Source organism: Antechinus flavipes, chromosome 4 (genome assembly GCF_016432865.1).
Source record: "Antechinus flavipes isolate AdamAnt ecotype Samford, QLD, Australia chromosome 4, AdamAnt_v2, whole genome shotgun sequence".
Lineage (NCBI taxonomy): Eukaryota > Metazoa > Chordata > Mammalia > Dasyuromorphia > Dasyuridae > Antechinus > Antechinus flavipes.
In genome coordinates this window covers 30,034,784-30,050,595 of record NC_067401.1, presented here as the reverse complement: position 1 = coordinate 30,050,595, position 15,812 = coordinate 30,034,784, and the positions used below count along the sequence as shown (strand labels likewise).

Below are 15,812 nucleotides of genomic sequence, written 5' to 3'. Positions count from 1 at the left end.
AGAGCTGGATTCTTGTTCAAGACCTGCTACTCACTAGCTACTTTTTTTTTCATCTGTTAAGTGGAAATATCAACTTCAATCCTGTAGGACTTAAAAGGGTGCTAAGAGGGAACATATGAGAAAAAATACTGCTAACTGTAAAAGACTATGCAATTTGAAATTATGCCCAAAAGGCTATCAAACTATGCATACTTTCTGATTCAGCAGTCTCACTGCTGGGCCCATACCCCAAAAAGATCATTAAAAAAAGGAAAAGGACCTATATGCGCAAAAATGTTTGTAGCAGCTCTTTTTGTAGTAGCAAAGAACTGGAAACTGAGTGGATGTCTATTATTTGGAGAATGGCTGAATAAATTATGGTATATGAAAGTAATGGAATATTATTGTTCTATAAAAAAGGATGAGTAGGCTGATTTTCAAAAAAACTGATGCTAAGTGAAATAAGCAGAACCAGGAGAACACTGTACATCATAAGAACAAGATTATGTGATGATTATCTGTGATAGGCTTGTCTGTTCTCAATAGTTCTGAGATTCAAAGCAATTCCTATAGACTTGGGTTGGAAAATGCCAATCGCACCCAGAGAGAGAATTATGAAGATTAATTGTGGATTGAAACAGTGTTTTCATCTTTTTTCCCCCACACAATTTTGATAAATATGGAAATAGGCTTAAAAGGATTGAACATATTTAATCTATATCAGATTACTTGTGGTCTTGAGGAGGAGGGTGGTAAAAGGAACGAGGGAGAAAAATTTAGAACATGAAGTTTTACAAAAATGAATGATGAAAAGTATCTTTACATGTATTTGGAAAAACAAAATATTACTGGGAAAAACAACAACAACAACAACAACAACAACAACAACAAAAGAAACCTGGTAATTGACTAAAAGTTGGGCTGCCAACGATGGAAGCAGATAGTTCAAAAGTCCAGTTAAAGAAGAGGATACTTGCTGGCTATGCTGGTGATACTCAATTGGGCAGCTTTTGTTTTGGCTATATAAGGGTGATAGAGTAAGGACAGAGAGCTAGCATCTGCCTCAGAAAGACCTGCCTTCAAGTGCCCCTCAAACACAACCTTGAACAAGGCAAATCAAAGTGCAGAGAAGAGGTTGATCTGCATTGATAACTGAAGAAATGCTTCACTGGAATCCCTAGAATCCGTATCACAGATGAAATCACAGGTTTCCTTAAAAAAAAAAAAAATCTGGGGCAATATTTGGTTGTATCACACGTAAAATGATTTTTTTCTATATAACTTAAATAATGAGAGGGTAGACTAGAGACAAAGTTTGTATCTGTATTCTCCAGAAGGGCTTATTGTCCTTATTATTTTAATTAAAAAGAAACAAACAAACAACAACAAACAATCTTATTCTCATCTCTGCTCCTTTCTGATGAATTGTCACCAGAAGAATTTCTCAAATGCTTTGTTTCCAGAGTCTGTTCTCAGAATTCTAGCTTGACTATTAGAATCCTAAACAGTGTGCACAAAAGGGTTTGCTTGATGGAGTGCAGGTAGTTTGGGGAATAACTAAGAAAATAAGTAAAAGACACTAAATGTAAAAAAAGGTTTGGAAAGTTAGAAGGTTCCTTCTATGTGGAAAAAGAGAATATGAAGAGAATGAGGGAAATATCCCTCTTTGTTCACTTAAAACAAAAATTACCAACTTTATCAGAGACAGACTGTGAAATGAGAACCTTTTAAAAGGATAAAATCTGTGAAGGAGAATCATCTTAAAATAGGATCATAGAGAGAAAAGGCCTGAAAAGAATGAGCCTTGTTTAGAAGCCTTTTTGAGTTAGAACATAAAAGACCTTCTTTTTAAGAGAGCACTCTGCATTCCCACCATCGTTCCATCCTCAACTTATTTCTAGTTATTTAAAGGTGACTTTTTGCCTATTTCTAGGGAGAACAGACATTATGAAACCAATACAGGGAAGCCTTACTATTGTTAGGAGATAAGCCGAGGAACCAGTTCCTAAAGAGGATGTTTTGCAAATAGACTGCTTGCAAAATAACTACTTCACATCACTATCATGTAAACAGGAATGAAAATCTTTGGAGAAGAGACTGTGCAGCTAGGAGGCTGTTTCAAACTTGCTCTCTGTTGAACTCAATTATCAGCTGCCATGTTTCAAAACCTTGTTGAATTTTTCTAGTGAAAGAGTCTGTATATTTTTAAACTTGATGGCATTTGTGAGAGTCTGCAAAGATCATGTGTTAGTTGGAGTTAAAAAAAAAATTAACCTATCAAAGTAGCCCTGAAACCCCCCCTCCCCCCAAATACCACTGAAGGTAAATGATCAATTTTTCTTTATAAAAAACTGGACAAAAGGAAACCATTCAGAGTGAAAAGGTCCACTGGGGCAGTTATTTCATTAGGATCAAGAGAAATCTTCCTCCTCTAATTTCCAGCATTAGTTATAAAGAAGCTATTTGTTCTTTACCTTGCTCAAGATTTAGTGAAATAACAGAGAGCCTCAATCCAAACTCTTCAAGACAGTATCTTAAGAATCCCCCCAAATTCTTTTATTTTTAAGCAAAAACTTAGAACTTCCTTAACAAACACTTCCTCAGATCCTAAAATGAGCTGGATTCTTTTTGTTTTGTTTTGTTTTATCAGTCATGACATAGGATACTTCCAAGATGTGTTGTCAAAAGAGGAGATCATTTCAGAGGAAAAGAGAAGATGTGGTCTTCTCCTTTGAAGACTATACATTATAATACAATATAAAGAAGTACATGAAAATAGGATGTTTGAAAGTTAAACTCTTTGACAATAAAGAGATCCAAATGGAAACCTTTCAAAGCCATACAAAATCAAAGATTTTAGTGTTTAGAGATGCTGGAGTGAATGGAAGCTGTTCTGTCTCAGTAGTGATACAAACTAACTATATGAGTAATAGGAGGCAAGCTGAGATCTATTTTCTCACCTATAAAATTAGGGGTTTGTATGGAAATACTTCCATCATTCATGGTCACAGCAAGTTCTAAAATTATTAATTAAAATTATTCAGTGATCATTTTTCTAGCTATAAGGACCCTTGAAATCTTGGGGAGGGGAGACTGGAATTTTGGAAGGCAGTGAAATTGAAAGGCATCCCCCTCAAAATCCTGTTTTAGATCATTCCTACATCCCTGAGGTCTGAGAACCCTGGTAAGATGTTAGCATAGCATCTATATACAAACCAATCAAAGCTGGTCAGGGCATTTATTTCACAAATTGCCCTTCCTCCAAAGTCAAAGATGCACAGCACTGCTCCCTCCTCAATCCTCAGATGGATCTGGGATCTGACTGGTATGGATACCTCCCCTGAAATGATGCATATCACAGCTTCATTCTAATCTTTCTTTAATAAAGCCCAAAACCAAATGACCACTTTGTGGATGAAAGTATCTAGATCTTAGTGTTCACAATATTTTTGAAGGGCAACCAAAGAAAGTCATTTAAGGCCTACTCTTATCCCGTTTCCCCCGCCCCCCCCCCCCCCATAAAAAAAAAAAAAAGAAAGAAAAACCATACCTAACTAAATGCAACAACTATACTGTTGGACCTCTCTCTGCCCGCCCAAGCTCTGTCTGAGTTCCTACATGATCCCAACTCAGAGCCAAAAAACTGCATCCTGTTTTCCTTTAGAATGCTGCATTCATTCACTAATGAGGGTGACACCACTGCAGGTGGAAGATGCTGGTAGTTGTCATGGTTCTGGACTCTAATTAAGAAGGTCTATTTCAAGTCAGATACCAATGTGGTTGATCAGGCTCTTCTCTCCCTTACCTTTTCATCTATTAATACACATGAACCTGCACTATTTTCTTTTCTTTTCTTTCTTCTTCTTTTTTTTTTTCTTGGGGGGGGGGGAGGGAGGCCACTAGTGAGACCTGTTGCTCCAACTGCTTTTACTCTATGGATAATTAATACTTTTCTGCTATGGAGTTAGAAGGGAGGAGAGAAAGCAGAAGTTTTGGTTGAAGAAAAGGAGCTGGAGAATACCTTTTATTTTAGAGACATCTCCAGACATCACCCATGTAAGGATGACATGGTTAATGCCAACCTGTGTTTTCCAGAGAAATGTACAACTTGCAACTGACGGTCCAACTGACTGACAGGACAACGGAGTTCACAGGCACTCCAAATGTTAACTATGGTAATAAAGATTTAGTAGTAGACCCAGGCAAAGCAAAGGGAAGAGATAAAAAACTTCAAGAAGTAATTCTGCGCAATCTATTATCCTATTTAGCCTAAGAGAAACACGAACAAAATATTTGCATACACAAATCAACAGCAACCCATTTCTGCCCCTTTCCCTCTGAAAAACAAAACCCAAAATCCCAGCACGATCTGGTGAACTGGCTGGAAGAATTTTGTATTCTTCAGGTTTCCTATTTCTTACCTGGATATCACTTTGGTACAGTTTCCAATGGGACCAAAAAAAAAAAAAAAGTAAAACTAATAACATCCTTGTAAATCCTATTGATTAGGTTCCTAACATTCCCTTTGCAATCAGGGAATAGAGAGAAATTGCAGCAAGAAAACAATAGCACTGAAGTTTTGATTTTAATGGCACTCATACATTTAAAACCCATTAATAAAAAAAAAATCCTGGAATCATACTTGGCATCATCTTGGCAAGACATGCTTGGGGCTACCCTAAAATCCTTCTTCAATCTGGCTTTGCTGCTTCTGACCAACGCAGGAAAACAGGTTGATGGGATTCAAAGTGGGAGATTTAAGATAATAATTGAAATGTCCAATCATTTCTTGGCCTAGTGGCTGTCTTGATTTACAAAGAGATTAGTAGCAACATAAAAACAGGTCTCTCAAACCAGCCAGTCTTAGAAAAAAGGATGTTAAGGGTTTTAAAAAATGAGAAAAAAATTGATTATAGACTCAAATTTAGCACTAATTTTGAGGAAACAAAATTAATTTTAGGAAGAAATTTTAAATATCTGGACATGAATTTCAGCTTTCATGGAGGAAGGAAAGATGATGGCTATGTTGAAATATGCCAGTAAGATAAAAGGCAAAAAGAGACGAGAGCTCCACAGGGGCTCTCCCCCAAACCTCCTTTATTCCAGCTACTGACGCAAATACAGCTGTCCTGCTAACTCCATAAAGAACAAGGATCACTGGTTTTCTCATGCACAGCCTCAGAGGCAGAGTGCTAAGAAGGAAACCAACAGGAGTGCCAGGGCATTACAAATGCCCCATTGAGAAATCCAGCCCGTTGCGTCATTTCCAGAGGCATACAAGTCTTTCAAACAGGCTGACTGTGCCCCAAAATTACATGCTTCTTTGCAGTTAGCCTGTGGCATCCTCCCAGCAGGGGACACCTGGAGAAGATCGTTGCAAGCCAAAGTATCTTGGGAGGAAAACAAAAAGGATGCAAAACTAATAGCTATGGTCAGGTGTTCACCTCTGTCACTCTCTAAAAGACTTCTACTAGTTGGCTCTCCATGTCACAGAGAACTTGGCTCCCCACTGTTGGCCTATAGCATTTTAGACTAGTCCACATTTTATAAGAATCTTGTGCTCGGACTGGGCTGGCAGTACATATTTTAATGGTTAACTCTACTCAATCACCTCAGAGCACATGCTGAAACTCACTTGCTTTTAAAAATTGATAAAATTCCAGTCACAACAGTAAGTTTCTAATAATCAGAGGGAATGTTCCACCAGGACATATAACCCAACAAGTGGATCCATGCATTCCATAAACATCTAAGGTAGGAGGGATGAGTGGCTGAATTTTTCTTTTAAGCTGGGGCCAAACCCTAATAGATTATCATAGTGATCCAAGAGCTAAAATCCAGTGTGTCTGGATACTGGACCTTAAACTCAGTAGAGGCTCAAAAGATGAAAAGCTCCAATCATTTTGTTTGAAACAGAGTTAAATTAGATTGAGATTTTTACTTCATTTATTCTTTCCCTTCATAGGATCTTATTAAGGAGCCCTATCTGAGCTAAAGCAGTGTTAGCTTTACTCTCTCCAGTTCTACTTATAAATCTCAGACCTCCCTGCCCTACATTAATTCAGTAATCTCATGGGCGGGCTGTCAAGCTGGGCTGTGCCAGGGTTTGGGGCTGCAGATAAGTGCCCACTAGGATTTCTGAGAAACCTCCCAGTTCTTACCCCTACTGACCTAGTTAGAACCTGAATGTGCTATCTCTGAGACAGAAAGCCAACATTTACCCTTGATCATTGTCTTCCTCAGAGGGTCTAGGCTAAAAATCTGGATGATTTACTTGCAAAGAATGATCATCCTAAACTCAAATATATACTCAAATAATGGATTTTCGGGAAAGTCCACTTAAGAAATGAAGCGTGTATCCTACTTAGATGATTACCTGGTTACAATGTAATGAAAGAAATTGCAGACACTTTTCAGAATATTTCTCGAAGCCTAGCAAAGAGACCGTATGCACACAGTTACATTTCAGGGGAGAAAAATTATTTCACATAGTTTCAGGTCACTAATGTAGGCTGGTTAATTCTGATTTGTACCAGATGAAATCAAAGAGGAAAGAAAAGAGGGTGTGTGTGTGTGTGTGTGTGTGTGTGTGTGTGTGTGTGTTGTGTGCATGTACCCCAATGCTTACCATTTTGGTAAGCACTCAAGCTCCCTCACAAATCAGTGCTTACCAAATGGCCAACATCTGTGGCATTTTTTTTTCACATCACCTTTGACTCCCAAATAATTCCTACTTCCCTCCCCCATTATCTAGCTATCTCTTGTGAAAATGAAAAATGAAAGAGAGAAAATTGATTTAGCAAAATCCACACACCAACAATATGATGATACATGCAATAATTCACATTCAGATTCCTCTACTTTTGCAAAGGAGGAATTCCTTTTCACTTCTAAGAGGTTATTTAAAAAACAAAGACAAACTAAGGAAAATTAAATACAGCCTAAGTGTTAAAAATAGGAAAGATGAGTCCATAAACATTTACTCAGTTCATTGTAGTCCTATTTTCATAATTCATTGATTAATAACAGAGAACAGTCAATTGGATGTCCATAAGATTCTCTAGAAAACCCTCTCTAGAGGAGTATGGGAACTGAGCATGGACCACAATATAGCATTTTCATTCCTTCTGTTATTGTTTGCTTGCATTTTTATTTTCCATCTCAGGTTTTTTTTCTTTCTAGATCCAATTTTTCTTGTGCAGCAAGATAACTGTATAAATACACACACACACACACACACATATTGGATTTAACATATAATTTAACATATTTAATGTGTACTGGACTACCTGCCATCTCGGGGAGGAGGGGAAAATTTGCAACAAAAGGTTTTATAAGGGTCAATGTTGAAAAAATTACCCATGCATATGTTTTGTAAATAAAAAGAAAAAAAAGAAAAGAAAACCCTCTCTAAAAACTAAGACACGATCCTCAAAATGAAAAAGCTCAATCTTTGAACAAAGATGATTTAACTATATTCTGATGGATTCAGTGAAGGTAGGAGTGAGGAACAATCCCTCCAAGTCTTTATAGGTCACTGGGTTGGTGAAAGGAAAAACGATGAGAGTTCTGTGGAGCCCACTTTTATAACAGAACTTATTTAAACAATCCTCAATGATGTTTTATTTCACTCATTAGCTTGCCTGCGTTCTTTCTAGTCATAAATGCAGAACCTAGATAAGAGAAGGGTAATATTCCATATTCCTTTGGAATTCCAGTAGCAAGTGGGTGAAGCTACCACAAATGGGGCTCCAACTTCCCTGAGATTCAAAGATAATTTCCCCCAGTCTGGCTTGGAGAGAAAACGATGTCCGTGGCCTACTGTTCAAATCAAACTCCACGGAGAATACCATCCACCACCCCTAGAGCTTATTTGAAAAAGTGCTTCATGCTGAGCTGAGATCAGTGGGAAAGACCCAAGCGGGGTTCATTCAGACTTGGATGTTTCTCCTCATCCTGCTGTTATTCTAGTTATTTTTTGTTTCCTCAAGACCAGGTAGCATCTCTTGGGAGAGGACTGTGCAATTTGTAAAAAAGCCCGGGAAGGGCAGAAAATAAAAGATTAATGCTACGGAGATAAAGGAAAGCAAACATAATTAGGAGGAGGAATGGCTGTGCTGTTTGTGTTAACAAAAGGTACCATCCATTTGAAATGACCCAGACATCAATTCTATTGTACAGAGATGGGCCAGTTCTGGGCTCTCAAGTACTTCAGTGGGACTGCAATAAAAATCAAAAAGGAAAATTTGAAGCAGTTCTTTGCATGACGTAGTAAAGTTACTTATTAACTTTCACCAATCACAGGTCCCAGACAATCTTGGTTTGTTTTGGCAAGGTATAGTTATATACCTAGAATCTTATGGTGAATTGAACACTATTGAATGAAAAACACTGAATTGACTTTTTAGGGTTAAAATAGTTTCTTCTATCAATTTCTATCATAAGTTTTTCATTTAAGTTTTTTATTCTACACAAGTGTGCTTAAACCTTAAACAGTTACTATCTGAATCATACTCCCCCCCCATTAAACTTTAAGACTGACCTTAAGATCATAGAATAAAAATTTCAGTAATTAAAAAGGGGAAGACAGAAGAGAGTCATTCCCTTGTTCTTCTGAATTGTTCTGAAATTCGAGGCAGAGAAATAAGCTAATCTGCCTTGTGTATCTTGGGCTTGGTGACAAGCCCCCTTTTATAATGTAGTCTAGAACATACATTGAATATAATGTCCCCCTCTTTCTGGAAGCTGGCGGAGGGACAGACATAGTCCTGCTATGTCTTTGGAGAGGCTAAGGTTATGAAGAGGTACCTTCTAAGTGTCACTCACTGGGCAGTAATGGAGACAGTCATGGCTAAGTACTCCTTAGGGCATTTCTCAAGGAGGGAGGAGAATAGGTGCATTTCTGCTGTTAAGAGCAATTCAAAACCTCTGGCATCTTAAGGATGAAAACATTTCCAGGAGCCTAAGGTGTGTCAACATAGCATGTACCATCACATCCCAAACCAACCCCTTCCGTCTGGGCTGCCTGCTTTTACTATATATCTAAGGAACTTGGGGAGGAGTGGGGGGGGGGGGGGAAAGGAAGGGGAGGTGTTACACAGGAAATCAGAGATGGATTTCAACAAAAAACCAGAGTTGGAATGAACTGGAAAGAACTTCACCAGCCATCTGGTCTGACCTAAATCTAACGAACCCCTCCCCCTCTTCCCCCAATGCCAAGTAAGTGGTTTCTTTCAAAAGTAAACATCTGGCTTTCTCTTCTTTTTACCACTTTATCACTCAAGAGGCAAAACTAGACCTTGCTATAGGACACCTTTATTGATAGTTAATACCATTAGGGATATCAAAATCAGGCTTACTATATTTTGCTAAAACCCTGTATTCTATCAGTTTTTAACCTGGTATCCACTAACTGAAGAGGCTGGTAAACTTGGGATGGGGGGAAAAAAAAAACCACCCCCCCATGTCATTTTTTACATAACTGTTTTTCTTGGTAAGCCTATATATTTTATGAATTTAAAAACATTCAAGAGAAGGGATCCATAGGCTTCAGATGCCAAAAATGTCCAGGAAACAGAAAAGGTTAAGAAACCCTCTTTCATGCTTTTTCCATTTACTGGTATAGAGGTTTATATTCTAATATTCATAAGTTAGTTCACCATAGCACATAATCAGCTCTCCCCTCTCGTTAACCTGGGTTTAAATGAGTCAGCTGACCTAAGTAATTTTCAAAGCAAGCTGTTAATTACTTGTTTTATAAATCAAATTGCAGCAATTAAAATCTTCCTTCTTAAACCAAGAGCCTCCAGGTATAAGGACAAATACAAGGAATACTTTCCTACTTGGCTCTTGATTCCACACATGGATGTTTAAAATTGTGGCTAATATATATGGGAGGGCACTTTTTTTGGGGGGGGGGAGAAAGGAATTTAGGTGGTAATATTTTTAAAAAATCATATACAGCTTTGAAATTTTCTGATAGAAAAGTTCAAAGAACAAAATAGAAACAAATCACTTTGCTCTGTCTTTACTAAGGCATAGCATCTGGGTCTAAGTGAAATAAATTCACTAGTCATTTATTTAGATGAAGAAAGATGTTAAATTATTATTGGAAGAGAGGACAAAACAAGTAGAAGAGAGTGGCGTGCATATATTCTTTCGAATTTTGTACATAATTTGTGTTTTCATTCTGAATTTTCCTTTGACACACAATAGTGACTACAGGACTACTTTTCAATTCAAATTAGACAATTTTTTTGGAAATTTCTGATTTGGGTTTTATATTAAAAAAAATCCTTTGAAACTAAACCTGACTGAGGCTTAAAACAGATGTATGAGAACCAAAGATCTAGAATCCACAGATATGACTGAAAGAATTGTACAAGTTTTCTTACATGATTGTAAAATCCAAAAAGTGAGCAGCTAGGTAGCACAGCAGATAGAATTTGGGGCCTCAGACAGTCACTAGTGGAGTGACCCTGTGCAAGTCACTTAATACTGTACGTCTTAAATGCACCATGAAAGAAATGTCAAATTACTACAGTATCTTTGCCAAGAAAACCCCAAATGGGGTCACAGACATGACTGAAAAATAACCGAACTGTTCAACAAAAAAGCCTAAGAGAATACCAGTCAATTTGACAATCTTAAAAAACCATAACCATATTAGAGATACTCATTATCAAAGTGTTTTGAGAAATGCAACCAAAGAATATCATCAGACAGGTGGGATTATAACTATAACCACCTTCCTAGGGCAGCTAGATGAATCAATGATTAGAGAGCTGGGCCTGGAGTTGGGAAGACCTGAGTTTAAATCAGAGTTCAGATTCTTATTAGCTGTGAGACCTTGGGTAAATCATGCTACTTGTGTCTGCCTTAATCATTGGAAAAGGAAATGGCAACCTACTCCAGCATCTTTGCCAAGAAAATCCCAGACAGTACAATCCAAGGGATCATAAAAAGTTAGACACAGCAACATAGTAACAACTTTGTGAAGTTTACTAAGTTGCTTCAAGTATCACGATAAATGTTGTTTCAGGAGAATGTTGCCCTCCTCTTCAGGCTAAGCCTTCTCTTCTTACCCTCAAAGGTCATTCACTCAGATTATAAAATTTTTGGCAAATAACACAACTAAAATAAATCCATAGTTTTTAAATTAAGATTTTAAAAATTTAGGCTGATCACTTCAAACCTCTAAAATGAATTTTCTCACAAAAGTGTAATTTGTATAGAAAACCACCCATAGGTTTTTATTTAAACCAAAGCTTAAAAGTAACCATCTAAATTTAAGTAAATATTGACTTAACTATGATCACCTAAAAAGCTGCAGGGAAGGCTCACAATCTTAAAAATGTACAGATCTCATTAAATACAGCAAATGTAAAGAAAAAGTTTTGTTCACTGTAGTTTAGAAGCATTCTACTCAAAAAAAGAGTTTTTAAAAGTTCAGAACTTCCATTGGCAGAAGAACCAACTTATAATAAGAAAACAGGGAACACCTCACAAATTCCACCTCAAAACCAGTCTCTTCTAATTTCTCAATCCTGCTAAGAGGACTCCTCCATCATGGCATTACACCAGGAGCTGCTCAGCAGCTCGTGGACCTGACAAAAGCAGGAAAAATCCATCCTCCTAGTTAATCACATCAAGACATTCTACATGCCAGTTAAAGGTGACAGTTTTGCACTTCACGTGAGAAACTTTTCTTGCTGTGACTCACTGAAAATAATATGTAAAACTCCAAGGCGAGCTCAGTTTTATCCATGCAGCATACACTTTTTAACTCCCATTCTTCGAAAACCTCATTTTAGATCCCGCTGCCAATACCAGCGAGAGGAAACCCAGCCAACAATTCCAAATATAACATGCGGAGGCAAATGCTGCAGAAATCCGTCTGACGGGAAGCAAGCATGCTGAGTGAGGTAAGGTAAGATGCCTGCTCAATGGGACAGTCTCAGTTCCTAATTCTGTTTGGGGCTATGAGCTTAAGAGAGGAAATCATAATGTTTTTCACCAAATTCATTAGTCATGTCCTACAATGTTCACTTTGCTATGAAGTGATCATACATACCCATTTCAATCAGAAAGATGGTTCAGTGAACTCAGCTCAGGCTCAGTTAATCCAACTTTCAAACACAGCTTAGGAGCTAATCATTGTGTGACTGGCATCTTCAGAAAGCACAACTTAAAGCTGTGCAATTAAGATGTTCAGGGAACATTTTAAAAAGATCTTCCACCTCACCTAACACAGAGTTGGTATCCCTTCCCACCACTATGAATAATTGATGTACCAGTTAAACTTGGATAAATGATTCAACTGTCACTTAAACAAGTGCTCACACATTATTTCCTGAATTCTTATTGTTCAGTGACATCATAAGACTAACCTCTACCACTCTGTTCTCTCACAGAATCACAGAAAAAGATCCAGAAAAAAACAAACAAAAAACCCAGGTGTTCTAAGTTCACTGAGAGAAAAATCACTATTCTTCCAGAATAAAACAGGATAGAGCAAAGTCTGGTCAAGAAAACAGTTGATTTGCCTAGCTACTGGGTAAAAATCTCACAGTTCTGTGCAAAGTCAAGACCCCCAAAATCTAAATTGTGTATATATTTGTTTTGGAGACACTTCACCAGGTCCTTTTCACAGTTAAGCAGACCAGAAATCCTAGAGACTTAAAAAGATTTGCCTCAGAAAGCTTTGAAGATCTTACGTTGCAAAGCATTTTGCCTCCAAAGATTTGCAAAACTCCAGCTACATAGTGAAGCATTCAGGGAGGATGGAGGAAGCAGTCATTGTTATGTTTATAAAAGTAAATAACGCAATGGGAAATTGAAGGAAAAAAGTTTGGGCAAGTTAACATAGTTTTTAAATTACTCTTCTACAGATCAGTTGAATCAGAATCCCAAAAGGAGCCTATATGTGTAATCATGAGAATATCATTTTTTTTTTTTTAAGGCAGGAATAAAAAAATTCTCTAAGGACAACTCTGTCATGAATTAGTCAATGGATTATTATCAGCTTAGCAGCACAGTGAGTAGGGTTAGGTGGCAAAAGAGTGTGATAATAATAAGCTCAGTCTATAAGAAGACTTATTAGGAATTTCAATGGGGGGGAGGGGGAGAAAACTTCCAGCCTCCCCACCAATACCAATAGACTTTGTTCTTCAAAATCCGTAAGAAACAGAAATTAGACTGCCTTACCTCAAATAAACAATATGGTATTTTATAATTTAAACATTAATTTGTGAGGTGGCACATTCAGTAACATTTTTAAGGAGACAGAGAAACATGCTCTACCTTACTCAACAGGAACCTGAAGTTGCCAATTACCCTGACCAATCTCACAAAGGGAAAAAATAATTTTTATACACGGAAACTAAGTCCGGACAAACCAGAATTTTACTGCACGGGCAGGGTATGGATGCGTTTAAAAATTTAGGGGTCAGATTTCATATACTTTGCAATCCACTGCACACTTATACAATTCCAAAGACAGTTTTATTAAACTGAAATTAAAGAGAGTGTGGACCTTATCTAATACCCAAGTTTTGCATATAAGCCATTACTTTCAACTAACACCAACTACATCCAAGAATAAAAACACATTAACCTACACTGCAAACGATGCTCACAACACCGCCGCACCAATATGACATCTACCAAATAATCACAACCTGAAATAGGAGTAATTGAAATTAACTGTCAATTCACATAAACTATCTCAGACATAGAAATTCCATCACACTAACACAGCCAAGAGACCGACTCCAAGAGTTTTTTTCAGCTGTATCACGGGTACAGGAAGCCCGGATCCCCTCCTTACAGTATTAGTCATCTCATCATAAAATGTTTAAAAGCTACCAGCAAAGATTCCTGCAGGTTAAAAACATTTCTACCCCAGCAGCAGCACATGCTGGGGTGCACTCCCGGACAAAACGATCTTGGCAACAGCGATGGGCTTCTTCCTACACAACTTCTGACCACAACCTTAATTTCCTTACTATCAGTAATCAGTCTAATAAGTGGTTCAAACCCCTACAATTAGCACAAATGTAGAGAATGCAGTATTTAACTCCATCACAAATTGAGGGAAAATGTGAATGATGCTGGAGAAGAGAGCTTAGATAGATTCTCTGCAGACTGAACAGCTACGTATAAACGGCAACCTCCCAAAAACGGGTGGAAATGAGCCCCCACCCCCGAACAGCTTTTGCTAGCTTTCCGGCTGTCCGGTCAGTGCCCTGTCAACTGTTGCTGCAGGAGAGGCCGAGGCCGACACGCAATCACGGCTCCGAGGCGGCCCAAGCCTGGGGGGAGGGGGAGCCCATTTCTCGGGGCGGAAGCTCAAGTTTAAACGCCTCTGGGCCAGATGGCTGCGGGCAGAGCGGCGGCGGCCGGCGCCCTTCTCCGGGGTGGGCGGACAGAAGAAGAGCCGGCGCCGGTCCCAGCCTCCCGGCCTCCTCTCCGCTCCCCTCCCCCGGCGGGCGGGCGCACGTTTCCGCCCCGGCGGCCAAGGATTTCCCAGGCCCGGGCCGACCCAGAGACGCGCCCGGACGCCCCGGGGCAGCTCTAATTGCCGGCCGGGGCCGGGGCCAGGGTTGCCCAAGAGGCGCGGGGCGGGGCACGGAGGGGCCGTGGCCGTGGCTAGGGGCCGGCCTCCCGGGGCCGCCGCCGCGCCGGCAAATCCTCTCTGCAGCCAAAATGGCGCTGAGAATAAAAATATAATTTAGAGACAGCCGGTCGCCATGTTGTAAACAGAGGCAGGGGCCGGGACTGGCCGGGCTGCCGCCGCCGCGCTCCGCTCCGCTTCCCCCAGGCCCGCTTCCCTCCCCTCAGGCGGCGGCAGCGGCGGCCGCCCCGACTCCCCGCTTTCTCCGGCCCCGTTATTCGCGACGCGGCGGACCTACCAGCACTGGAGATGGAAGGCGGCCGGGCAGTGGTCGCAACAGAGCAGGTCCCCGCCCTCCTTGCAGCTATCGCAGCTGTCGTGGTTGGTGGCCCGGCCGCTCCGGCGCGGCTCCTTCTCGGGCTTGCGGCTCCGCTTCTCGCCTTCTTCGCTCTTGGGGGGGGCCAGCAGGGCTTGGATTTGCTGCGCACACGGACAAACGGGGCGTGCGTGGGGGGCCCTGCACGGGCCCCGGCCCCCCGGCTCTTCCTCCCGCCCGCCCCTCGCTCCCGCTTTGTCCTCGGCCTCCGGGCCATCCTGCCTGCGCCTCGGGCTCCCGAGCCCCGGGCCCGCTGCCTGCGGAGGACGGCGGCCGGGGGGATGGGGAGGCGGCGAGCGGACACCGCGCTCCACTTCCTTGTATGGACAGCCGGCAGGCCTTCCGAGGCCCCGGAGCCGGACCGGAGGCGGACCGAGGGCGGGGAGCGGGGAGCGGTCGGTAAGGCACAAAGGGGCCGCGGAGGCGGCGCCGGGGAAGCACCCCGAGGCCGCGGGATGGGGCGGGCATCGGAGTCGGGGGCTCGGGGCGCTGCACAGCCGCCCCCCACTTGGCCCCCCAGGGCCGAAGCCCCCTCCCCCATTCCGCCGGCGCTCCCGGAGGGGGGCCGCTTTGTAGGCCGGGGGGAACTGGGCTCCCCGGCCTGCCTGCCCAAAGGGGAGGGGTCCGGGAGGGCTGTTCTTACCTCCATCAGCCCCCCCGACGTGTCCAGGTCGTACACGATCGTCTTGGTCTCCATTTTCTCCCACATTCATCCACCTCCCGGGCTGGGCGCGCTCCGCTCGGCCCCCCCGACCCCGAGGGGAGGGGGATGTGGGGGGAGGGGGCGCTCCTGACCCTCCCTCTCGCCCCAAGGGCCCGGCCTCCTCGCCCCCCCAGCCCCCG

At 41.4% G+C, this 15,812-nt stretch overlaps 1 protein-coding gene across 1 annotated transcript in view; it reads right to left on the bottom strand.

The window, feature by feature from the left end:
* PHF12 (PHD finger protein 12) overlaps nucleotides 1–15,812 on the bottom strand; it is a 34,636-nt gene extending 18,824 nt beyond the window's left edge. Inside the window, exons 1-2 of the mRNA XM_051992274.1 lie at nucleotides 15,613–15,812; nucleotides 14,892–15,073 (exon numbers count right to left, since the gene is read on the bottom strand). Coding sequence (XP_051848234.1) covers nucleotides 14,892–15,073; nucleotides 15,613–15,678 — 248 coding nt within the window. The 5' untranslated portion in view covers nucleotides 15,679–15,812. The remainder of the gene's footprint in view (nucleotides 1–14,891; nucleotides 15,074–15,612) is intronic.